The sequence below is a fragment of the Plasmodium gonderi genome (genome assembly GCF_002157705.1).
Source record: "Plasmodium gonderi DNA, contig: Chr09, whole genome shotgun sequence".
Taxonomy (NCBI): Eukaryota; Apicomplexa; class Aconoidasida; order Haemosporida; family Plasmodiidae; genus Plasmodium; species Plasmodium gonderi.
The window spans coordinates 1,549,476-1,574,672 of NW_021628934.1; the positions used below are offsets into that span (position 1 = coordinate 1,549,476).

The following is a 25,197-nucleotide window of genomic DNA, read 5'->3' on the forward strand; positions in this document are numbered from 1 at the left end:
TTGTAAATTTTTGTAAATTAGAAATTTTCTTCTTAAAATTTTTTTTTTCTTTCCTCAATTTATTTATTTCTTTTTGGAGTCTATTCAACAAATGGCAATAAACGATATTTATTTTTTTCTGTTTTGTCAGTTCTTTCAGTAGTATAATATTTAACTCGGCATATTTATCTTCCCAAGTTGTGCAAATGTGCATATCACCCTCTTGTTCGTCTTTGTATATGTTTCTATTTTTACTCCTATTTTGTTTACCCTTATTTTTAGGACCCAAATAATCCCTGCAAATTATCCCTTCATTATGAACTGATAAATAATCTATACAATTCATGTTGCTCTTCATAATATGAGCGGTGTGCTCTAACAAATAATTGCCATCCTTAGTTATATATTCAGTGCTTATCAAATCCTTGTTCACATAATTTAATTTCTCTAGGAGATATTCTATGTTATTTCTCCCTTTGGTGTCTTTTTTTTTATCCCATTTTCCCTCGATTCCATTTGATATATTACTATTTAGATCATCGCATGGTTTCAGCTTACCCTTGCCCTTACCACGTTGCTTAGGTCTAGGCCTACTTCTAGACCCACTTCTAGACCCACTTCTAGACCCACTTCTAGACCCACTTCTAGACTTACTACTTTTATTGCTACCATTCTTATCACTGTACGTGGTTCCATGTTTAATACCGTCTTCATTCTTGTCTTTCTTTTTTTTTCCCTTTTCCCCATTTCCTTCACCCAAAAAATTGTTCACTGTAAAATTTCTTACTCGGGTGACTTTTCTTGCATGATTCAAATATGAATTTCTTTTTCTCCCTTTGTTTTTATTCGTTCTAAAATTTCCAAATGTTCTTAAAAGGTTCTTGTCCTTATCTACTTCAAAAAAGGGGAACTCATCACTATGTCTTTCCATTGTAATTTGTTCTTTTTTTGATTCATTGTTTTCTTCCCTTTCGTGGGATATTGTATTTTTGTGCTCGAACTTCTCATTAGAGCCTTTTGTGCTCCATGTTTTTTCCGATTCTATTACATCCAACTCCTCATCTCCAACAGTCTCTTCACATATTTGATTCTGAACTGTATCTTCCATCTCTTGTTGATTCCTATGCTCATCTTTATATTTCTTCTCATTCTCAAATTCAGTTATTGTAGGTACTTTATAGGAATTTGCTCTTTTCATTTTTGTTACTTTTTCTTCTTCTCCTTCTTCCGCTTCTTCTGTGTGTGCACATGGATCATCATGAGCTGTTCCTTTTTGCATATGACCAAAAGGTTTGTTCTTTTTTCCCGAAGCTACTGTTGTAATTGCCCCAAACTTTACCAAATGGTCGTTCTGGTAAGTTTTTTCTATTTTAAAATCCTCCTCCTTAATATTAATATTATTTGTCGTGTCCATAGTAATGTAAGCATATAAATAATTACTTCCACTTCCTACAAAGTTATACTTGATGCCTTTATTTTTGGTATTTTTATCATAATACAATTTTGTATGTAGAAATTTATTCATGTAGTGTATCTTCCTAGAGGAGTCAAATAAAAATAATTTTTCATTTTCTGTCAATATGATAATGTTATCTTCATTGCATGAAAATTGTTTAATACGTAAATTTTCTGTGTTGCTCATTTTTTTTATCCCTGAAATATTATTTCCCCATATGTAAAAAATATGATCTTTTGTTAAACAGGCTGAGAATAATTTACCAAGTGATACTTTTACAATTATATCATTTTTTGGAAAATTAACTTTTTTAATTTTATAAGTTGATTTGTTACATTTTTTTCCCAGTTCTCCATTTTCATTGTATCCCCAGGTATATAATTTTCCTTCCTTTGTTATAAGGGCATTGTGATCGTAGCTGGAATGGATGCTACTTATGTTCATCTTTTTTTTTAATTCTATTTTTTTGGGGAAATAGACATTTTCTTCCTTTTTGAACCCTAATTTTCCGTTGGATCCGGAGCCACAGGCATAAATGTGGAAGCTTGGATCGTCTTTCGCAGGGAAAAATTTATCGTGATTCTCTCCGTTCTCAGTTTCTTTATCGTCTGAGTTGTCTGCATCCGAATTATCTGCATCCGAGTCAGGTTCCCCCTCCTCCATCACTGCCGTAACAAAACTGGGTGTGATCTTCCCCTTCAGATTTCCATCATCTACACCATCATTAACATTTATATCAAGTTCTTTGAGGCAGCTTTTGCTCATTTCCTTTTTTTCTTTTATAATATTATTACTCAATGGATGTTCCTTCACCTTAACTTCATGTTCATTAAAATGGCTTTCCACCTTTTTACCTTCACATTCAGTTAAAAAAAGAGAATGATATTTTCCACATGCAACATCGACAACTGTCTCATTAAAATAGATGAGTAATGGCATTGAAATTTCATCCGTGCTATTTCCTATTCCTAATTGACCATACTTGTTATTTCCCCATACAAAAATATTGTGGTTACACATTAAGGCAATTATATGTTCATACCCACAAGATATTTTATTTACTTTCTGCTTAGACAAAATTGGATTTATTGTTAATTTATTTCTATTCGTTTTATCTCCTAGTCCCAACTGCCCATAATTATTTAGACCCACAATTTCAAAATCATCATTTTGATATATAATTATTATATTATTTGGACCGCTGTATATGTCTTTAATCTCTGCAGGATTTTTAATGTTAATCAGGGAAAATTTCTGCTTCCTTTCTACTAAAAATTCCTACAAAAAAAAAAAAAAAAAAAAAAAAAAAAAGGCGAAGATCGTTATCAATACACAAGATTACACAAATTTGAATTTGTAGTAGCAAATGGCTGTTGTGTTCAGTTGCTACATGTCCATGAATACATAGCTGTCATTTTTTTTTCCGAAATATGCTGTAGCACGTGTTCATACACGAACAGGAGAAAAAAGGCTAGCCAGGGTACCTCACGATAGTAGTTAATTATTGGATGCTATCAAAATGTGGTTAACGAACTCATATGCACATGAGCAAAAGTGTAAACTAACAAGAGAATGAGCGCACATTCGGGACATGCACTTTCGCTACCTTACATTTGTTCCATAAATAAGGAGCCGATTTTTCCCATGCCCTTGTCCCATAATTCCAAAAGATTAATTCTCATAAGCTTTATGCCGCAAAGGCAGGGAAAAAACAAAAAAAAAAAAAAAAAAATAGGAACATTCAGGCATAACACATTCATTTTGCACAACATGTGTGTGCGTTAGCATGTTTTCGTAGTGGACTCCGTACTAGTTCTGAAAATACTTTTTTTTTTATTTTTTTTTCTTTATTCTGTTTGGTTAGTTCTGCTTGGTTAGTTTTGCTTTATTTTATTTTATTCTTTTATTTCCTAGAATGGAGGAGTGATGAAAAATAGACCTAATAATTCGGTGAACTGTGTTTAACATTGTGCATACTTCCAAGCCGTACGCGCTTTACCTACGTGCGAGTAACTGCCTGCTTTTTGAGATGTTTTTTTTTTTTTTACCTCTTGTGAAGAGTCTTGGAGAATTAAGATCTCTACAATTTCACTTCCTTTTACAAAAGAACATGACTTTTTTATTTTCATTTTACTTTTGAAAATACATAACGTTTAAAAAGGAAAAGAAGCTAGGGGAAGGGGAGAATCATTCCTCCTCTCACACCAATGACACACATACACATACACACAAACCTACCTAAAAACGTTCCTTTTTGCTCCAATTTAACAAAAGTGTGTCATCAAATTTATCGTAGCATTTAATAAAAATAAAACTCTCCATGAATTAAAAAAAAATATTAATTGCTAAACTTTTTTCAAAATGGTAAACATACTTACAGTTGAATATAAAATTTTCACAAAATAACATCTCATATGTGAATGGGGAAAAAAAAAAAAAAAAAAAAAAAAAAAAATTCATCAGTGAGATGCCTGAATAAATGAGTTATACATGTTTATGTTTGACAAATGAATTTAAAAATTGTGGGTGACACTACATGAATTGTATGGTAGATAAAAGAGCCCCCAAAGTACCAAAAAAAAAAAAAAAAGAAAAGAAAAGATAAGGTACGATACGATATGAAAAGAAAAGCATGATAAAAATTATAAGCTTATAAATGTGTGACCCTGTTGGGAATGCTTATTCACGCATACATTTTAAGAAAAGGGTTCAAGCGTAACAATAACAACAACAAAAAAAAAAAAAAAAAGTGTGAAAATGTGTGAAAATGTGCGAAAATGTGAGAAAATGTGGGCAAATTTGTGAAAAATTGTGAAAATATGCGAAAATGTTAGAAAATGTGGGCAAATTTGTGAAAAATTGTGAAAATATGCGAAAATGTGCGAAAAAATATAAGATAATTTGCTTTGAAAAATTATAAACAAAATTACCTGCATGAATAGTGAACAGGTCGGAGGAAGGACACATAAGGGGAAGCATCCCCCTAGGTCGTTTTTGAGGCATATTTGGAAGAAAATGTCATATATGCTGAAAGTATAAAATCAGCAACAAATGCTAAAAGACAGATAAAATTATTTGATAAATATATGTAGAGAATTTCATGCATGTTACAGAACCATTTAGTTTCATGCGTATTGGAAGGTGCAATTGGATCATCAGAATCAGGTGCTTTGTCATGGTGATTTTGGCCCATTTGTAAATACTCTTCATATGAACAAAAGAAAAGATTTCCTTCAAGTAGATAACTCGAATATAATACTTGACTAACTATAAAAATTAATGTACATGCATTTGTTAAGATGCTAACCAAAAGATAAAATTTACATGTTCTTAGAATTCCATACATATCATAATAACACAAAAGGGAAAATAAAATTGCAGAAACAATGGTACTCACAATAAGTAGCTGTAAATAATAATTCTTCTGCTTTTGAGTTGAATAAATAATTATTTTAACAGTATCACTATATTTATTTAAATCATAAACATTGTATTCTGATAAGGTTTCCTTAAAAAAACGTCTTGTTTTTAAAAATATATAAAAGAGTGCCAAGTACATATATGCTGTAAATAATTTTATATAAAATAAACAAAATTTTTTTCGAAAAGCTCTATCTGTATTAAGGTACATGGCCATAAATTCAATTATTAACATAATCATAAAAATCGATAGAAATATAAATGCATAATTATGCATATGACATAAGTTATTTCCTGAATTTATAAACAAATCGTTTTTATTATAATTACGAAACCAGTATATATAATTCTCTATATTACAAAAAAATAATCGATTTTCCAAATTTTGAATAAAAATTAGGGATATAAATAATATGTCTAAATGTAAACTTATAAGTCTTATGTATTTCTTGTAACTAACTAATTTTATGCATAAACATGTTATCCGAAAATTTGAAAGTATTTTCATTAAGTTCAGAAAAATTAAAAAACATCCACATATAACATTTATTATACTAAATGGTTTATAATAATTCACAAATATTTTATCATCCTTCAGGATATTTTCTGCCCCATCTTTTATATCATACTGAGCTTTTTCTTCTTCACTCAATGTCAAAAAATTCCTTGTTAAGAAGTTAAAAAGTATTACATATGTTATGGTAGTAATTACTGACAAAATTCTAATTCCTACAAGAGCATACTCCGGCTTCTTAACTTCTTTGTGTATGCTTATCGATGAGACATAAGTCCCCTTCATCTTGGGGATCCCTCTTTTATTCGTCTATTCGGCACTATTGTCCAATACCACTTTTGTGACCTCTTTAAGTTTTCTTGTGGTTTCAAGGTTATCACATTTGTCACACTTCATACACTACTGACACTTCTTACACTACTGGAACTTCTTACACTACTGACACTTCTTACACTACTGGAACTTCTTACACTACTGACACTTCTTACACTACTGGAACTTCTTACACTACTGACACTTCTTACACTGCTGACACTTCTTACACTACTGACACTTCTTACACTACTGACACTTCTTACACTACTGACACTTCTTACACTACTGACACTTCTTACACTACTGACACTTCTTACACTACTGACACTTCTTACCTTCAGCGGATTTTCTGCACCTAGCGCTATTTATAAAAATCCAAACAGCGCCTCCAAAAAAAAAATATATTTATATCAATTTTTGTTGCTTTCGAAAAATAGAAATGCTCTTCACATTTTTTGAATTTTTTTCTTTTGTATAAATAATCAGGGTGAAAAAAAAAAAAAAAAAGGAAAAAAGTCATTAAGTATAACTTTTTATATTTCATTCTTTTGTAAAAAAAAAAAAAAAAAAAAAGGCATAATATTATGTGCATGTGCACATAAATGTATAGTGGAGCATTTTTTATTTCATTTTTTTTCATTTTGTGTCATTCTGCATTATTTTATTTATTTATTTTTTTTTTTTTTTATTATTTCTTTTCTATTTTATTTTATTTATTTTCATTTTTTTTTTTTACTTCTCATTTTTACTTCTCATTTTTACGTCTCATTTTTACGTCCCATTTTTACTTCTCATTTTTACGTCTCATTTTTACGTCTCATTTTTACTACTCATTTTTACTTCTCATTTTTACTTCTCATTTTTACTTCTCATTTTTACTTCTCATTTTTATTTCTCATTTTTACTTCTCATTTTTTTTTATCCCTTTTTTTTTTGTGTTATCACACTCTGCTTCACTTGGATGCCTCTCTATTTTTTGGCAAAAAAAATTGACAATTATAAGTATTCCAAAAATTGTCACGCATAGCCAATACACATTCTGACATATCCTGGTGTATAAATATGATAAGGCTTAGCATATGTTAACGTATATATATATATATACATACTAATAAGAATTATATTATTCTTCTGCTATAACTGCTAACAAACCTTTAATAAATACTTACGTAATTCGAAAACATTTTTATTATATTTCTTTTTCATATAAGTTTTTTAAAAGTTTGGCAGATTTTACATCTTGTGCAGCTGAGCTGTGTATGTTCACTTTATATTTTTTTTCCCTATCCTGTACATGCATATATACATATGTGTGGAAATTATGTGTACAAAAAAAAAAAATAGAAGATTTTGGACTTGCGAAAAAAGAATTACTTGAAGGATACCTCTTAGTCTTATGACATATCAATTGTACACGCACGTTCATACATTATGTATATATCAATGTATAAGTTTTCTTCTAATTTGACGTTTTTTTTTAAAATTTCACAAAGGAGTATAAATATGTTTATCTCTATTTATAGATAGTGCTGTACAAAGTAATTTAGTGAGCTCAAGCACGATTGCACATTTTTATGCAACAGTTATTCGATTTTTTTTTTTTTTTTTTTTTTTTTTTTACATTCTTGAAATTAGTAGAATTATATGTACTATACTCTGAAAGAAATAGATGCTTTCTCACGGGAGCGTTTGCGTATCAAAAATTTTTGTAACACCAGTGTGTAGTTTCATATGAATGTGCACACACGCATGTGTAAAGGTGGACATATATATATATACATACATACATACATATATACATATGTATGGTTACAAACCGCCTTTGTGCTAACTGCAGAACGCACATCTCTTCACAACTGAATGGGACAAGAAAGAGTTGTCTTAAATATAGAAACTTTAAAAAAAAAAAAAAAAAATGCAAAGTGTGTAAAGGTGACACGATTAAAGTGGAAACACAATTTTAAAATCTAAAAAAAAAAAGAAAAAAATAAAAATAACCGCAATAATGCCAGCAATAATAATAAAAAGTGAATATAACTATGTGTTGTGTGAAAAAATGAAAATATGTTTAACAAATTTGATGCCACAAAGCATAAATAGACATACACGTCCGTCAAACTCTTTTTATTTCCCCCATATAGTGGATATTTATTTATTTTTTTTTTTCCCACCACCCCCCGTTTAATTTGTGTATTTTTTTAATATTTTACCTTTTAAACTATTTATGATATTGGAAAAAAAAAAAAAAAAAAAAGGAAAATAAACTGTTCCCCAAATGAAGACAAACGAAAGAACTCGAGTTTCACTCCAAGTAGAAAATTTTCTCAACAAATTGGAAATTAGGTATGATAAAAGATATCTATAATAATTCGTCAGACATACAGTTGAAATTCATAATCGGATGAGTCTAACAAAAGATATTAACCAGGTGCTTCAATTTTTCTACATCTATTGTTTTGTGCTCCTGTTTAAAAGCCTCATCAATGATACTTTTATGCCCTTTATCGTCTATTTTTACTAAGGTATAAATAACAGTAAAATAATTTATGCATTTTTTTTGAAATTCAGTTTCTTGAAATAAATTATCATTTATGTTGATTATTTCATTTTCGTCGCCCATTTGATTTAATAATTTATCTATTTTTTTTTGTTTTTTCCTATTCTTTTCATTGCTTGTCATGTCATGTAATAAATTAATTCCCATCTTGTTATCACCATTTTCATGATCTCCATTTTCTGCTTCTGACCCTGTTTTTGTTGTTTCATCCGTCCCAACACCATATAAAGTAATTTGCATTGAGGTATTTCCATAATTAGTTACACCTCCAATAATTTTATAAATGTTTTCATATTTCAGCGGTTTATTATATGTTATGTCAATATGACGAACTACATAATTCAGCTGTTGTGCATCCAGAGCTGACATTTTAAGAAGATAACAAATGACTGAATTTCCACAATGTTTTATTTGATTTGAATGAAACATAATTTTAAGTATATCCAAATCTGAAAACTTCACTTTTCTTGGTTCATATAACAATGTGTATATATTCCCATCTATCATGATTTTCAAATTTTTTGATTCTCCAACCCAATTTACAAGGCACAGAAAAAGTAAACAAAGGATCATTATCACACGTGGTAATGCCATCTTTTTGTCCCTGATTTTATTCAGAAATGAAATGGAATTTTCAGTAGACAAATTTTCTACTATTTCACAAAACTCCAATGCAGTTCGTGCTTTTCTCAAGGGGGAAGGTTCATCTGACACGATGGATGTTTGTAAACATTGATAAAATATTTGTACATATATTTATTTAAGATTTCTTGCAAAGCTGAACAAGCATACATGTATTAGCATCGTCATATGCATACACTCCCATCACTCTGCATCTCCCTTAACCGCCCTCTCTAATGTACCAAATCAAGTTAAGAAAAGACACTCACATTATGCCAACAAGTGCACAATTAGACAATCCCCCCGTGAGTGTTCCGTTTTTTTTTTTTTTTTTTTTTTTCCCATTTGTTTCATTTTTTTCACAGATTTATGCCTGCTTTATCTGATTCAATACCACACCAAACGGTTCAATTAAAAGATAGATTTATTTCCTTTTTATAAGCATAATGGGGTAAGTTTTTAAAATGGTTTGCGTTCGTTAAAAAAAGGTGCAATTAGGAAATACACATGGTGAGAAATAGTTATGCAGTATAGGAGGAAAAAAAAATTAGCAAATATGGGGCAAATATGGGGAAAAAATGGGGTAAATATGGGGCAAATATGGGGAAAAAATGGGGCAAATATGGGGAAAAAATGGGGCAAATATGGGTCAGAAATGTGGGAAAAATATTGGGCAGAAATGTGGGAAAAATATTGGGCAAAATAACACAAGGACGAAAAAATTACGGGTGGGTGCACCCCAGAATGAGTGCATGATAATGCACCAAGTAAACAAACCCGCGATTGTGTAAATTAATTTCTTCATCCTTGTGCATATGGAGGTATCTACAAAAAATGTCATCATCCAGTGACAATGGTAATAATGATTTATATATTAGTTCTTTTTTTTTTTTTTTTTTTTTTTTTCTTTTATTCCCATTTAACAAAAGACACTAACAAGCTGTTTCAATTTTTCATTTTCAATTGGTGGAAACAAATTTTTATATTTTTCCTTAATAGGCAATTTAGCTCCATCTTCATTTATTTGAACTAAGGTATAATGAATAGTAAAATAAGTTTGACATTTTTTCTGGGATGCTATATCTTTAATTTCATCCCTACTTAATTTGATAATTATGTCTTCATTATTTTCTTTGCGTTTGTCTAGGTAGCTAAAAATATCTTTCTCAACTTTGGTTATCTTTTTGTTTTGTTTCCTTTTTTCAATCACTTCACTGTTATGCTTACTGCTTAACTTGTCCTCATACGCAAAAGCACCATTACGCAATATATTTTTGACATCCATGTTTGTATTTCCATTTTTGCTTGCTGAACTTGTTCCAAACAAAATTACCTTGAGGGAGGTTTTTCCATAGGATGTTATGCCACCTATTATTTTGTACTCGTCATCATATGTAAGTGGTTTATCATATGTTATATCAACCCGTTTCACAACATAAATCATTTTATTTAATTTTTTTGAAGTCATTTTTATTAAATAACGAATAAGGGAATTTCCTGAATGTTTCACATGATTTGAGTGAAACATAATGTTTAGAGGATCCAAATCTGAGAATTTTACTTTTTTACGCTCATATAAAACAGTGTACACTTTTCCATCTAATTCCACATTCATATTCTTTGTTTCTACCTTATGACAAGGAAAGAAAAGTGTGTATGCTAACAGTTTTACACACAGTGATAGTGCAATTAGTGATTTCTTCATCTTCGCCGTTCAAAGCGCGGGAAAAAAATTGAAATAAAAATAAATAAACAAACAAACAAGAAAAGAAACAAACAAGAAAAGAAACAAACAAATGAACAAGCAAGCAAGCAAACACACAAACAAACAAATGAACAAACAAGTAGGCAATTATAACGAGGAATATAATTTTATGTAGATCTATGTCTAAAGAAATTTCAAAACTTTTTCTAAGGTAAACATTGTATACGAGTGAAATTAACACAAGAGAGGTTTTTATGTGGATTATTTTAGTGTAACTTAGGGTAACGGTAGTAAGTTACCTAATTCTGCTAGTAGTACATAAAATGATAAGTAATTTGTATTCTATCAAATCTTATTTTAGGAAAATTTTTTTTTTTTTTTTTTTTTCCTTTCTTTTATTTTTTTACCTTTTCGAATTTCTTTCTTATTTAGTCTGAGCTTAAAAATATGGTAATATTTTAGGGCTAGTCTAGGAAAGGTACATTATCCCCGATTACAAAATTGCATCGGATTAATGTTATTATTATTTTTTTTTTTTATACAAGTCAAATTGAGAAAAGAAACGTTCTTTTTGTTTCCTCAGTATTTTTCAGAACTACTCATTAACATTTGTGAAAAAAAAAAAAAAAAAAAAAAAAAAAAAAAAAAAAAAAAGTAGTCTTCTCATATTGTTTGAAGGTTAACCTATTGTTTCTGTTTCTTATAGGGTATAGTAGTACATACATGGGATGGGAAATTCTATTATTTAAAAAAAGGAGGGAATTTTTTTCCAGAATGATAGGGGAAAAAATATAAAATAACATTCATTAATACATACGTATGTATAATAATAATTTCTGCACATGTGTAGCATAGGTGTGATGAACATACTTCTTAGTTTTAATATCCTAATCATATGACTATCTCACTTAGGGAAGTTCCCCGAATATATTAGAACTCGTTTCTGGTACAAAATATTATAAACGTAAATTTTTATTCTTAAAGGTAAATTCCAAGAATTAAGCGAGGTTTAAACTATCTCCTTACACATAAAAACAGGAAGAATTAATTTTTTTCCTGTTCCTTGGAAAGTGGCATTATGTTTAGTATGCTCATTTGGGAAAAGAGAAGATTAGACAAGAACGGGAGAAAAAAGAAAAAAAAAAAAAAAAAAAAAAAAAAAAAAAAACAAAGAAAAAAAAAAAAAAAAAAACAAAAAAAAAAAAAAAAAAAAAAAATGGAAAAAACAATAAAAAACCCAAAAAAAAAAAACAAAAAAAAAAAAAAAAAAAAAAAAAAAAAAAAAAAATTAAGAAGCGGGGGTTAAGAAACGTAACTTGAAAAAAAGGGGAAAATAAACTCTGTACTCTAGCCTCAAAGTCTACACTAAAAATAAATTTCTATCCGCTAAAAATGTATAAATAAAACTAAAATAGTAATAATGATAATAGTGGTAATTGTGGTAGTTGTGGTAATTGTGGTAATATAATAATTCCTTAATAAAATAGATACTAACAATATAGGAAAAAATCATAGAATTTCTAATATATATATATTTTTCTTGTTATCAATATGCTTCAAAATGAGGAACAGTTGCGTCTGTTCACTTTTCCTTCCATTGGAATAAATAAATATACGGATGTAATTTTATTTATGATTTTGTTTTGGCATTTTTTTTCTTTTTTCCTTCATATTTTATTCCTACTTTTGAACGACCTATAAAGGGAAAAAGTGGGTATGTTATATTAGTACATCATTTGTCAGAATTTTGAAATGTAGAAGCGCACACATACGTGTGTACGTACATTTAAGCATGTGGGAAAAGGGGCTTCATTTGTTTTATTTCATTTGTTTATTTATTTATTAGTTAATTATTTATTATTTATTAGTTAATTATTTATTAGGTAATTATTTATTATTTATTTACTTATTATTAATTTTTTTTTTAAGGGGTACACGCCCAAGGAGTAAATTTTTATTAGACCTTCCCATGTAATGCATAAATTTATGAACACAAATAAGAAGCATCATAACGTTCAAAAAATCTCATTTATGCTGACTCTGCATAATTATACACATGTTCGAGGCATACTTTATTTGTCAACTTTGGTATAAAATTTAAAAATCTCTTACTCAGACGCATATTTCGTGTAGCAAGACTTAATAGATGTGGCGATAGGAAGGAACTTTTTTTGCCATCCCAATTTTGCTAGCCCAATTTTGCTTCCCCCATTTTACTACCATCATTTTGCTTCCCCCATTTTGCTACTCCCATTTTGGTACGCCCCTTTTGCTAGTCTTTTTTTTTCCTTCCTCTCCTTGTTCAGCTTTAGTTTGAGCAGGTGTCTTTCATCATGAATTCTAAATTGGCAAAGAACAGAGGGGTTAAAATAAGAGTACATTTAGTGCGAACACAACGACTGAAGGTGTGTATAAATTTATGCAAAAATAGATAGATAGATAGATAGATAAATAGATAGATAAATAAATGAGCAAATCTAAAGTATACACCAATTTGAACATATAATATACACATGTTTTTCTACTGTCATTTAATTTTTACTTGTAAAAATCCTTCGTTTTTGAAAGAAGTTGCATTTCCTCTTTTAGTTTTTTCGGATGATCATTATTTATTTTGCTTTCGATTTCCCTGATGGAAAGACGATGATGATTATGATGATGAATAAGAGTTATAAATTTTTTCGTTGAGTGTTATGTGTTATTGTTTATAGATATCATGTCTATTCATGGGTAAGCCTCTATATCAACACACATATGCTTATATACACCCATTTGCATGAATATTGTACAGATGAAATGTCTATGCATACATATGGAGCTCATACTCTGGCAATTGCAAGGAGTCCTGGCGCCAATACAAAGAGTTGGAAGCGCAGGTTTTTTTTTTTAATTGAATTAATTTATTATTAAGATAAATAGATATGTTTTGATCATCCACAATTTTGGCACAAATAAAAATAGTGTCTCCTTTTATTATTTTTAAAAATAAATTGTCAAAAAAGTTAATGAAATTTATCCAATTGTTGAACACTTTATATACTGATATCCCTGATGTTATAATTTTATATGGATAATATGTATACTCAAATATGTTTTTATATATATCTTTAATATTTAAAACACATTTATTATTTTGTAAATATTTAAATAGATTTAAAGCAATATTTATAACACTATAATTATAATGGTCTTGTTTAAAAAAATAATTATAATAATTTGACTTGTTGCTGTACAAACTTTTAAACTTTAATATTTTATATTGTAAAGATGCGGGAAATCTTATATTTATATTTCGAATACATTTATACATGTCCTTTTTATTGTGAAATGTAGCATAGCATATGTTGTTGTTAATATATGGGTCGTTTCTGTTGCTTAAGCATCTTATTATTTTTAGCCTTCCATATTTGTTTAAGCTTTTTCTCAACCGTTCCTGGATATATTCATTAGTTTTGTTATTGGGAAGATTCGTAATTTCAATTGTGTTTTCTCCATATATGTACATGTATTCGTATCTATTGTGAGAATGTGGGGCGATAAAAGGTGGGTACAACATTGCATATAGCTGAATATATATATATATGTGTATATGTGTGTATATGTGCATGCGTGTGTGCTTCTCCTTTTTTCCTCAATTGCACATAACAGCATTGTTCACAATCGAAGACGTGCAGGGATGCTTGATGTACATGTGTTCACAAACTTAACATTTTTTTTTTTTTTCTTATCATCATGACGTTATTTAGAAAATAACATTTTTTTTTTTTTTTTTTTATTTGATTACCCAGACTTGGGTGTGTTGTATCTCCAGTCGATAAAGCTTTTTGAATTTTTAGAATACAATGGTTGATGAAACAAAGTGGTGTCTTTTTTTTTTTGTTTCTTTTTTTCAATGTAGCATTTTATTTTGCTTCCTCCTGCGTACTTATGAAAGAACCTTTTAAATATCATCATTCCTGAAATGAAATTGAATATTCTCAAAAGAAACTCTTCATGGCATTTAAGAATTTCCCGTTATACATGAACAAAACAAAAGGGGTGCTCTGTGTTTTTACACGTATGTTTCATCCTTCCTGCTCTCTTTTTATTTTTTTTATTTATTCATTTATTTTTATTCTATTCTGTTTTATTTTTATTTTTTTCACTCCAAAAATTAACTGCACTCAGTATAAACATCTCTCTATCGAGTTACACATTTAAAGCTAAAGTATTGCGTAGTAGTTTTGTGTTAATAAGGGCGGAATAAAAAAAAAAAAAAAAAAAAAAAAAAAAAAAAAAAAAAACTGTTTTTCGTGCTGAGTACTATTGACGTGTAGTTTTTACTGATCATAAAATAAAGGAAAGAATCACGATAGATCATTGTTGCTAGTAGTATTTTAAAATATAACCGTTTGTGACGCAGTTAAAAAAATGATTTGCACTTTTTCTCTTCTCGTAAAAAAATATCGAAGACCTTGTCGTGATTAAAAACAAAAATAAGCCAAGAATGGAAACCAAAAATTGATAAAAGGGACATGCAAAGGAGAGGGGGGGGGGCGCAATCAGCAAGGCAGATAAGTGAGGAAATAAATGTGGCAATAAATGTGGCAATAAATGTGGCAACAAATGAGGCAATAAATGAGGCAATAAATGAGGCAATAAATGAGGCAATAAATGAGGCAATAAATAATCCAATATATAAGGTAATAAATTTGTCATAAAAAATTCACGTGCGCAAAGACAGCACAAGGCAAAGGCGAAAAGCAAAAAATAAAAGGCGCTTGCATTAATATTTACATAGATACGCGAAAGCATGTGTATTTAAATTAAATAACTTATGTTGAAATATGTGTAAAAAAAAAAAAAAAAAATGAACTGACTTAAGAACGGATAAACGATATAACAAATATGTAGAAAAATGAAAAACCAATAAGGAGAAATAAAGAAAAAAGGAAAAAAAAAAAAAAAAAAAAAAAATAGGCCCTATCTTGTCTGCACACAGTTTGAATGAGGACTGTTTTTTTTTTTTTTTTTTTTTTTTTTTTATATTTTTTTTTATGCTATTCAAAAGGACAAGCTCTTGTAAAAGTAGAAATATATTAAGTCACATTTTTTGTCCATTTATAGAAAATAATTAGTAGTTTTAATAAAAATAAAAAGTATAGAATGGAAGGAAAAAGTAATTTTCCCAATTTTGAACGCTATAAAAAAATATATATATATATCATGATCAATTTTGACCTTCTGTGAAGCAGGTTTTTCTGGGCTTCTTGTTCATCAGGAGGATTAAAAACAATTTGAATTTGACAACATTTATATAGACACACATATATATGTACATTCACATGCTCATACATACGTGAATAAAATGGAAAAAGGCAACAAAAGGAAAATAAAAGATAACAACATGAACAAAGATGAGAACGAAACGAATGAAAAAAAGAAAAAGAAAAGTAAAGTGGAACCGAAATGTACAAATGAAATGTTTCATAATTGCCTGAACGTTCATAACAATGTGTTCATGAAATTTTTTAACGAAAATAAACGAAAATTTGAAAAAGTTGATAATATTGAAAACATGTATAGAAAGATAAAGACAAGTATTATTTCTCTAAACGTGTCAAATGTGTTAATGGAACACTATGTTTCTTTTATTTATTATGAAAAAAATAAAATCGATTTTCTTCTCCCAGAGTTGGATAGTATAATTAATTCGTCCAATATAGACGTGCTGAAGAATCTAAGTGATTTATCCTTTTACCCAATTTACAACGAAACAGTTAAAAATGAAGAGAAAAAAAAAAAAAAAAAAAAAAAAAAAAAAAGGAAATTTACACAAGCATGTAGTGATACCTGAATAGCTTTTAAAAATATGTGTACATATTTTTAAGGCAATATGTTCTAGTTTTAACTAAGAGTAAACTTTAAAATTACATTAGATTCCCAGTTATGAACTTTACTTTTATTGTATGCAAGAATGGGTATTTACGTGTATTGCAATTTACAATTATAAATCCACACCCAAAGAATTCACTAGTTCTGAGATATATTTCGCTTCACTGTAGTAATTATGAGAATTAATTTTTGTGCCTATTCTCCAAATTGCAGCAACGATTTGTAGTTTGCATATAATTGCACCATTACATTTTATTTCACTACAAATCATGTCGCTTCATTTTGTTTTATATCATTCCGATCGAAGCTGCGAAAAAGAATTATGGAATGGCTAGTTAAGGATCGAGGAAAAAGCGAAAATAACAATGAAGATGGCGATAATATGAACGTGTCTTATTGGTTTAGTCTGAACCTCCTTCTGACTTATATAATTTACAAAAATGACGAATACTCCAGTTTTTCTTCCTTGATTCATCTTAATTTATGCCAGGTATATCAATATATGGATAGACATAGACAGATGTATGTAAACCTGATATGTTGTTTAATATTGTAAGGTAGTTATATGAACACTACCGATACGACTATTAGTACAGTTGTGTTTTTCTCTTTGTCTCACATTCCATGTGAACCCCCCACGCACACAAATATATACATATACATATACACACGTATACACATATACATGATACAGTGGATGCAAAATGACAAAAGACGGTTACACTTTCGACTGTTTACACTAAAAGGAATTCTGAAGAGATTCCTGAATTGTTCCTTTTATTTCAATGATAAAGAAATAGCGAAGCTGAAAAAAGTGCAGGACGAGTGCACATTAAAAGGTATGATCTATTTTAAGCATAAAAAAAAGGGAGAAAAAAAACAAAATTACCTATGAGAAGTGACTATTAGATACAGACACAAATATATATGGTCTGAGAATATCCTATGAGACTTGTACACGAACTATGCATACAATGCATACGTGTGTTTCATTTACCCTTTGCATACATCACAATGTATATGCCTGATCTGTGTCTGTGCTCCATTCTGTACGCACACATGTGTGCATAGATATATATACATGTTAGCATATATTTTCCCCCTTGCTTGAAGAAAACGAATCGATGGCTTTAAAAACCATATTGATGATTCTACATGAAAGCGTTGAGTACCTAGATGTAAGCAACCTGGTTGACATAAATGACAAGAATTGTATTTTTGAATTGATTAAATTTTTTATTGAATTGGTAAAAAAGCCACTAATTCATTCAATTCATATACTATGTATTAATTACCTAATAAAAATTGTAAAAAAATGTTATGATTTGAGGCTGACTTATAATATTAATGTAGAATTATACGATATCGGGCCGCATGTTAACATTTTTGTCAAAATTGTGAATTTAATTTTTGCTAAAATTTTATTACTCCTAAAAGATACAAAAAATGAAGAAAGCACATATTGCATCGAAGAAATAAATAATATGAACAATTTAATTATTTTATTTTTTACGAATATTTTAAATAACTGTATCCGAATTATTATACCAGAAGTTTTATTTAATGATCAACTCAAGCATGATTACTTGTCTCGCAATGAAAGGTTGAACGACAGTATGGAAGTTAAAAATGTAGAATATCAAGTTGTGGCAAATGCATGTAAGAAGAGGAAAAATAAATCTCCTTAATATATGTACACTTGATATGTGCATACACAAAATATGTTTTCATTTGAGATATTAGAACAACTGCCCAATTGGGCATATTCTCATTATTCGGATAAGACACTTTGCAAAATTTGTTTAACAAAAAAAATTCCGATTATGACACATTTTTCCATTTTAAACGAAAATTATTCCTTCCCTCCCATTCTCTCTCCATTTATGTTATTCCATTTTATTCTATTTTATTTTGTTCTATTCTATTTTATTTTATTTTTGCAACTGCAGGCAATCCCGTGTTCTCTTTCATTGAGATATTGATAATTAACAACCATGATAGATATGAAAAGAATATATTCATTGATTTAATAATAGTATTAGTCAAGTTATGTAGAAAAATAGAAAATAAATATAACATAATGAAAATAATGTGCGACGAATTTAAGCTCTTTCTAAAGGGGGGTGACAGCAAGAAAAAAGACATGAATGATTTGGATAAAAATTATTTAAAAGTGCATAAAATTAGCAAGAAGAGAATCGATTCTAATGCAAGCTTTACTCTCTCAGATGAGTATAGTTCCTCCGTATATTCTGAATCGGATCAGGAGCACGAATGTGCTGAAAGGGGTGGAGAAGATGGAAGAGATGGAGCTGATGGAAGCGATGGGAGTGGTGGAGAACTTGATGGGAAGATGCGTAAAGAAGTGCTAGATGCCGGAGAAGCTAAAGAAAAAGGAAAAGAATTGAAAGAAAGTGAGAGAAAAGGTTATAATAAAGTAAATAGAGGAAGTCTGACGAACCGAATAAAGAATAAAAGAAAGACAGTTTTAGTAGTGGATCACAAAACATACTCCATTACATACGAATCAGCAATGGTTAGATATTTAAATATTTTGATAAAATATATGAATTGCGAAAAATATCAAATAAGGAATACTACACTGGATTTGTTCTTAGCCTTGATTAAGAAAAAAAAAACTAATAGAAATGAATCAATTTTTCAGAAATTATTTGAATTATTTTTAGAAAGATTAGAAGATCCTAACATGGTTGTAAAGGCAAAGGCAATTTCTATTTTAGTCATAATGACTAATAGGAAATACCATAGTAATTCACTTATTTATAAATTTATATTTAATAAGACAAAGGAAAAAATAAACATGCATAAAATTATATCAGCAAATATATTTAGTCATAGAAGTAACATCAGAAAATTAACCATACAATATATAGAGGCTATATTTGAAACATTAGTAGGGAAAAAATTAAATTATAAAATATTCTTGGTTTTTATTTCGAATTATATGTATTCTTTATCTCTAGATGCAATGTCTTCTGTGAGAAGACAGGTTTTATTAACTGTCAATAATTTTTTTATTATTAAAAGTGAGGATGTGTATATCACCAAGATGTGGATAGCCATCATTTTTGGGGCTATAACAGATATAGAAGAAACAATAAAAGATGAAACAATTTCAATTTTTTTAAACACGTTTTTAAAACCAGCATTTCAATGTTCACTTTTTAATCTAAGTGAAAATAAAATAAAACAAGTTTTAGACAAAAATAAGCTGACATATTTTAAGGCAAATAAACAGGTAAGTTCAGAACCCCCAAGTAGAGGAGTAGGAGGAGGAGGAAGAGGGGCACGCGTGAAAAATGGAAAAAAGATTTACGATGATGATCGTTATGGTAATGCGAATAATGATGGTGGTGATGATGATGGAGATGAAGATTATTGTGATTATTCAGACGAAACTATTGACAAGATTGCATTATCAACATCTACCAATGCAGACATAGTGAAGGATGTCACAAACGAAAAAGGGGATAGAGAAGAATGCGACAAAAATAATGAAGGGGTGTTACTTTTAATTGATACTTGGAAGACGTACTTTGAAAATGATATAAATAATTATTTTCTAACCATTTTAAAAACCATGACAAAGTATGATTTACAAAATTTTCATCTCATCATTTTTTTATTAAAGAGAAAGAAGAATAATACCCTCGAAGATTTTATCTGCCTTTTAAATTCTTTTATGTATAATTTGCGTTATTTTTCAATAAAAATGTGGAATATCTTTATTCTTGATTTTGTTATAGAATTATCCAGAGAATATCAAAAATACATAGACATTGAAAATGTTCTATTCCTCTTGAGTAGATGTTACAGAATATATCTCATGAGTACAGGTGACATGTACAATGCTGATGAGGTAATGCGAGGCAACGGGTTTGAAAATGGTAAAGGAGAAACAGTAGATCAATGTGAATGTGAAGAAGATGAGAAAAGTAAGGAAAATTCCAAAACAGACACACATGGATATCCATTAAAAGACGAATTCAATGATAACATCTTGTCGAAAGAAGACATGTTAGAAGAAATGAACACATGCAGTAAGGGAATTTTAAAGAATATCATGATGAAACTATTTACTATCGTTTATAATTTATTGGATAGCATTGATGAGCTGAATGAGGATTTGATGAAAAGAATGGAATACTCAATTTTACATTTCAAATGTCCTTTGTGCTTAATATATATAATTTTAAATATCTTAATTAAGAAGAAGAAGAAGGAGGAGGATGTGAAAGAATTTATTGATAAATTAAAATACAAAATATGTTTCTTTTTTGAAATAATAGAATCCATTCCTCACGATATGGTTTTTTGTAACATCTTAGTCACATTTATGTTTTTAATAAAGTATTTCAAGAAGGCCGACATGATGCCGTTTCTGATAACAGCTAGCCAAAAACTAAAAAAAATTCACAGTCATGGAATAAATGGTGTCGATAATGAAGATGATGGTGTTGGTGATGATGGTGTTAGTGATAATAATAGTAAGAATAATAATAGTGATAAAAATAAAAATAGTGATAACAATAAAAATTGTGAGAACAATAAAAATAGTGATAACAATAAAAATTGTGAGAACAATAAAAATTGTGAGAACAATAAAAATTGTGAGAACAATAAAAATTGTGAGAACAATATTTTTAACCATCATGATAGCAACATCGTTATGGTAAGGAACTGCATCTATTTAACACAAAGCGTTTTGTTAATAAACACGGGAGTAAACATTCGAAACGATCTCTTTTTAAATATAGAAAGAGAGTTAAAAAATAGCAAGACCTCTATGAATATACTAAACAATTTAATTATACTGACATATTACATGATTATAAATTTTGGTAGTTCGTGTAACAAATTTGTATTCATTCTTTTACGGTTTTTTAAACATGATAATTCTTTTATTAGATATTTGTCATTTTATATGATATCTAAATTAATATCAGAAGATTATGTAAAATTTAGTAACCATTTTTTTTTTGCTTTCTTGTACCTACTTGGAGACAAAAATGAAACGATTCGAAAACAATCTCTATCTGTTTTTAAGCACATACTTTTAATATATAATAAAACAAATTTGATAAATTATATTATAGAATTTATATTCGTTTTGAATAATTTTTACAATTTCAAACTTTGCAAACATTTAGCTAACATTGGTAATAACTATGAAATAAAAAATAAAAAAGACAGATATACAATTTATCACATTTTGTTGGAAAATCTTAATAATAATGAAAAGTTTTCATTACAACAGAAACTAATTAATGAATACCTAATTCAGTATGTTTATAATTATGATAACTTTTATTTTTCGGACGAGAATGTGAATGAGAAAAGAGGAAATAAACGAAATGTAATTCCATTAAATGATGAAGATAATGAAGGATCTGTTTTGCAAGATGTTCTAAATATCTTATCATCTAAATTAATGAAGATTAAAATTAAAAAAGATTTCTCTAAATTGGAAGAAAAAAATAAAATTATTAAAATTAGAAATGTAGAAAATAGTGTAAAAGTTCTTAATGATCTTATGAAAAATATTCTAAAAAAAAACACTCTCCCAATTTTATTATCCCTAAGAGCAATCATGCTAAAAGCAAAATCTTTTTTTTACAAGTACATGAATAATCTTATCATTTATTTATGTCTAGATTATAAGGATTCACTTGACGATCTTATCCCAGAAATACACACCAAAAATGAACTTCTCAACGATTTACAAAATTTTGTCTACGTGGATTTAATTCAGGTGAATACAGATCAAGATGATCCATTTAAACCAAATACAGAAATTGTAAACATCAATGTTAACTTTTTAGAATTATCTCAAAATCAGGTAATACAGCAGGACATCGCAAGGGAACATCAGAAAGAGATAGACAGAATAAGTGCCATGGATAACCAGTACAACGACAGTGCAAATGATTATGACGAGGTTCACAATGTGTTGCACGGGATTCACGACAACGTTGGCGTGTCTTCCAACAAAAGGAAAAAAGTTAAAAGGGGTGCTTAAGAGGGGTGCTTAAAAGGGGGTACTTAAAAGGGGGTACTTAAAAGGGGGCACTTAAAAGGGGGCACTTAAAAGGGGGGTACTTAAAAGGGGGTACTATAAAAAAGTCGAAAAATAAATAAGTGCAAAGTTTAGCAAAAAAAAAAAAAAAAAAAAGGTGAAATTTATGCCGCATAATTTGGAGCCACTTTAACAAAAATGGAAATATAATATTTCCCAGAGACATAAAAGTTGGCCAATCTTTTTCTTTTGACACATGCATGCCAGGAGTACGAGGAAATATGTGAAAGAACTTTTCTCCGTAGTTATATGCACTGCATAAAAAAAAAAAAATAAAGGATCATCTCCAAACTTTTCTTCAATGAGGGTGGGGGTATATTAATCTACATATGTTACTCGTTCAGACACGTGTTTTTCATTTCCAGATTAGACGGGTTTACTTTTTTTCTTGACCTCATTTGTGTTCAAAAACTTTAGATTGTTACTTGTAGAGGCGCATAATTTTTTGGCCATTTCCTCAATTTTGTCAATTTTAACTAATTTGCTTTTCTGTGAAAGAGGGGATGATGAAATGATGAGATGATGAAATGATGGAATGATACGCACACAATTTATACGAACATTTATGTATAAATGGATAAGAGCCGCATGAACTGAAGAACTCGTTGCGTAGCAGATCATGCTGTATATACTAACCTTTCTCAAACTTTTGACATCTATTTTGTCCTTACATTTTTTGGCCTTCTTTGACTTGTTTTTCCTTTCTGTTATTTTATTTTTCTTCACTTTAACTTTTAAGTTTTGCACCATTTTTTTTTTTTTTAGCTTCACTTTTTTTTTCACTTTTTTTTCATCCACTTTTTTATATTTTGCTTTCTTCCTTTTTTACCTTTTCACGTGGCCTCTTATGCTTCTCATATTTTTGTACATCCTTTAAGATGTATAGTTTGGAAACTGTTTTTTGCAATCTTGTAAGATTCTTCTCCTCGTATGGTAAACATGAAGATATGTAACGTTCGATCGGTTAAGAAGGAGAATTGGAAAATCGAGGTAGGCATGTCCCGTGATTATGCAAAAGGTTCCTGTGCTTTCATACATACATACATACGTTTGGGTAAAGCATATGTCCGAAGTTGAACGCAAAGTATGTGGGAAAAAATAAAAATAACAATGCAGGGATGCGTGTTTTACATATTTGCGGCAGAACGTGCTAGCCAAAATATATTAATAGCAAAAAAAAAATAAAATAAAATAAAATAAAACAATGAAGCGACAAAATAAATGATGTGATAAAATGATGTGATAAAATTATGTCATAAAATTACGTGATAAAATTATGTCATAAAATTACGTGATAAAATTACGTGATAAAATTATGTCATAAAATTACGTGATAAAATTACGTGATAAAATTATGTCATAAAATTACGTGATAAAATTACGTGATAAAATTATGTCATAAAATTACGTGATAAAATTATGTCATAAAGTTATGGATAAAATGATGTGATAAAATTATGAAGTAATAAAAAAAAAAATAAAATATAATTATGCACACGTAGGCGCAAAATGCCTGACAAAATATTTGCGGATCGAAAAACAGGAAATAAAAGGATGATCATGGAGGGGAAGAAGCAGGTAGCTAGGGACTGTGCATTTTTACATTATTTTTTAGAATAAGGACATTTTTATTTTATTTTGTGTTATTTTATTTTATGTTCTTTTCTTTTATTTATTTTTTTTTTATAATATTGACGAATTGCAAGGAATTAGAAAATGTTCATGGAACAATTCTTGCGATACGTGAGAATCTTTATATACACACTTCTACATGAGGAGAATCCTACATATATATTTAAATACAAGTATACATTCCAAACATTCTGTTGCAGTGGGCGAGAATTGGGCCACCACCATCCCTTTTCTCGTACATGAGTGAGACTATAATTATATACTTTTCCCGTTTAGAGTTTCCAGTTATTGAAAGGCTATAAAAATTATGAACGAGAAAATTCCTGATTTAATTGTTAAGCTTGAAAGAAAGGAAAAGGAGAGGTTAATAAGAAAAAGAAAAAAAAACATTAGCAAGAAGATATACAACAGAAGCAACTATAGCTTTATATATTTTCTTTTTTTATATAATGAAAATAACATAGTTGAGATCACAACGAATAATTTTGATGTTCTAAGAGGCTTAATTATCGAAATAAAAAAATACACGAACAATAACAAATTGAAAGGAATTATATTAACAAATGTCATCAAAAATAACCAATTTGGTGACAAATATACTTTTAAAAAGGTATATATTTCTTTGTCAAATATTATCACGTGCATGCCTGTTGTTCTTACTAATGGTAATGCAAATGTATCAATTAAAAGCAAATCAATTTCGAATGTTATTATCCATGGTTATAAAAATTTAATGCTCAATGAGATATATGAAAAGTTTAAAAAAATTGGGGGGTAGACCAATAAATGTTGAAAGCAAATGAACAGAAGCGGCCAAATCGGACAGGCATGCACGGAAAGGCGCTCAAAATGGAATAAACTACAGAACCGTTAAAACATGAAACAGTACTAAATTATGGAGATTCTTATAAATAGACATATATATATATATAGATATAGATATATATAGATATATATATATAGATATACACATTTACGACAGTCACGAGATGTTTAGAAATCTACGTTACCAAACGATTTTAATGCA

The 25,197-nt window shown here is 29.0% G+C and overlaps 8 protein-coding genes across 8 annotated transcripts in view; 2 read left to right on the forward strand and 6 right to left on the reverse strand.

Moving 5' to 3' along the window:
* The window catches only part of PGO_093180 (hypothetical protein, conserved), a gene marked incomplete at both ends in the record, with an annotated part of 3,546 nt that extends 452 nt beyond the window's left edge, over positions 1–3,094 (reverse strand). The window contains 2 exons of the mRNA XM_028687906.1: positions 1–2,713; positions 3,047–3,094. The exon at positions 1–2,713 is cut by the window's left edge and continues 452 nt beyond it. Coding sequence (XP_028543707.1) covers positions 1–2,713; positions 3,047–3,094 — 2,761 coding nt within the window. The remainder of the gene's footprint in view (positions 2,714–3,046) is intronic.
* A 1,324-nt stretch (positions 3,095–4,418) lies between these two features.
* Positions 4,419–5,654, reverse strand: PGO_093190 (hypothetical protein, conserved; the record flags this gene model as incomplete). The annotated part of the gene is made up of 1 exon (XM_028687907.1): positions 4,419–5,654. The coding sequence occupies one exon, from the start codon at positions 5,652–5,654 to the stop codon at positions 4,419–4,421; it is 1,236 nt and encodes a 411-aa protein (XP_028543708.1).
* Positions 5,655–8,091: 2,437 nt separating this feature from the next.
* Positions 8,092–8,835, reverse strand: PGO_093200 (hypothetical protein; the record flags this gene model as incomplete). Its single annotated transcript, XM_028687908.1, has 1 exon — positions 8,092–8,835. One exon carries the CDS (start codon positions 8,833–8,835, stop codon positions 8,092–8,094), a length of 744 nt encoding a protein of 247 aa, XP_028543709.1.
* Positions 8,836–9,781: 946 nt separating this feature from the next.
* Positions 9,782–10,567, reverse strand: PGO_093210 (hypothetical protein, conserved; the record flags this gene model as incomplete). Its single annotated transcript, XM_028687909.1, has 1 exon — positions 9,782–10,567. One exon carries the CDS (start codon positions 10,565–10,567, stop codon positions 9,782–9,784), a length of 786 nt encoding a protein of 261 aa, XP_028543710.1.
* Positions 10,568–12,234: 1,667 nt separating this feature from the next.
* Positions 12,235–14,518, reverse strand: PGO_093220 (hypothetical protein, conserved; the record flags this gene model as incomplete). The annotated part of the gene is made up of 5 exons (XM_028687910.1): positions 12,235–12,262; positions 12,830–12,907; positions 13,110–13,196; positions 13,393–14,082; positions 14,352–14,518. 5 exons carry the CDS (start codon positions 14,516–14,518, stop codon positions 12,235–12,237), a joined length of 1,050 nt encoding a protein of 349 aa, XP_028543711.1.
* A 1,396-nt stretch (positions 14,519–15,914) lies between these two features.
* PGO_093230 (hypothetical protein, conserved) lies at positions 15,915–22,481 on the forward strand (the record flags this gene model as incomplete). The annotated part of the gene is made up of 5 exons (XM_028687911.1): positions 15,915–16,325; positions 16,749–16,931; positions 17,136–17,280; positions 17,555–18,100; positions 18,391–22,481. The coding sequence occupies 5 exons, from the start codon at positions 15,915–15,917 to the stop codon at positions 22,479–22,481; spliced, it is 5,376 nt and encodes a 1,791-aa protein (XP_028543712.1).
* Positions 22,482–22,904: 423 nt separating this feature from the next.
* PGO_093240 (hypothetical protein) lies at positions 22,905–23,288 on the reverse strand (the record flags this gene model as incomplete). The annotated part of the gene is made up of 2 exons (XM_028687912.1): positions 22,905–23,027; positions 23,175–23,288. The coding sequence occupies 2 exons, from the start codon at positions 23,286–23,288 to the stop codon at positions 22,905–22,907; spliced, it is 237 nt and encodes a 78-aa protein (XP_028543713.1).
* Positions 23,289–24,477: 1,189 nt separating this feature from the next.
* PGO_093250 (hypothetical protein, conserved) lies at positions 24,478–24,948 on the forward strand (the record flags this gene model as incomplete). The annotated part of the gene is made up of 1 exon (XM_028687913.1): positions 24,478–24,948. One exon carries the CDS (start codon positions 24,478–24,480, stop codon positions 24,946–24,948), a length of 471 nt encoding a protein of 156 aa, XP_028543714.1.
* Between the last annotated feature and the right edge of the window lie 249 nt (positions 24,949–25,197).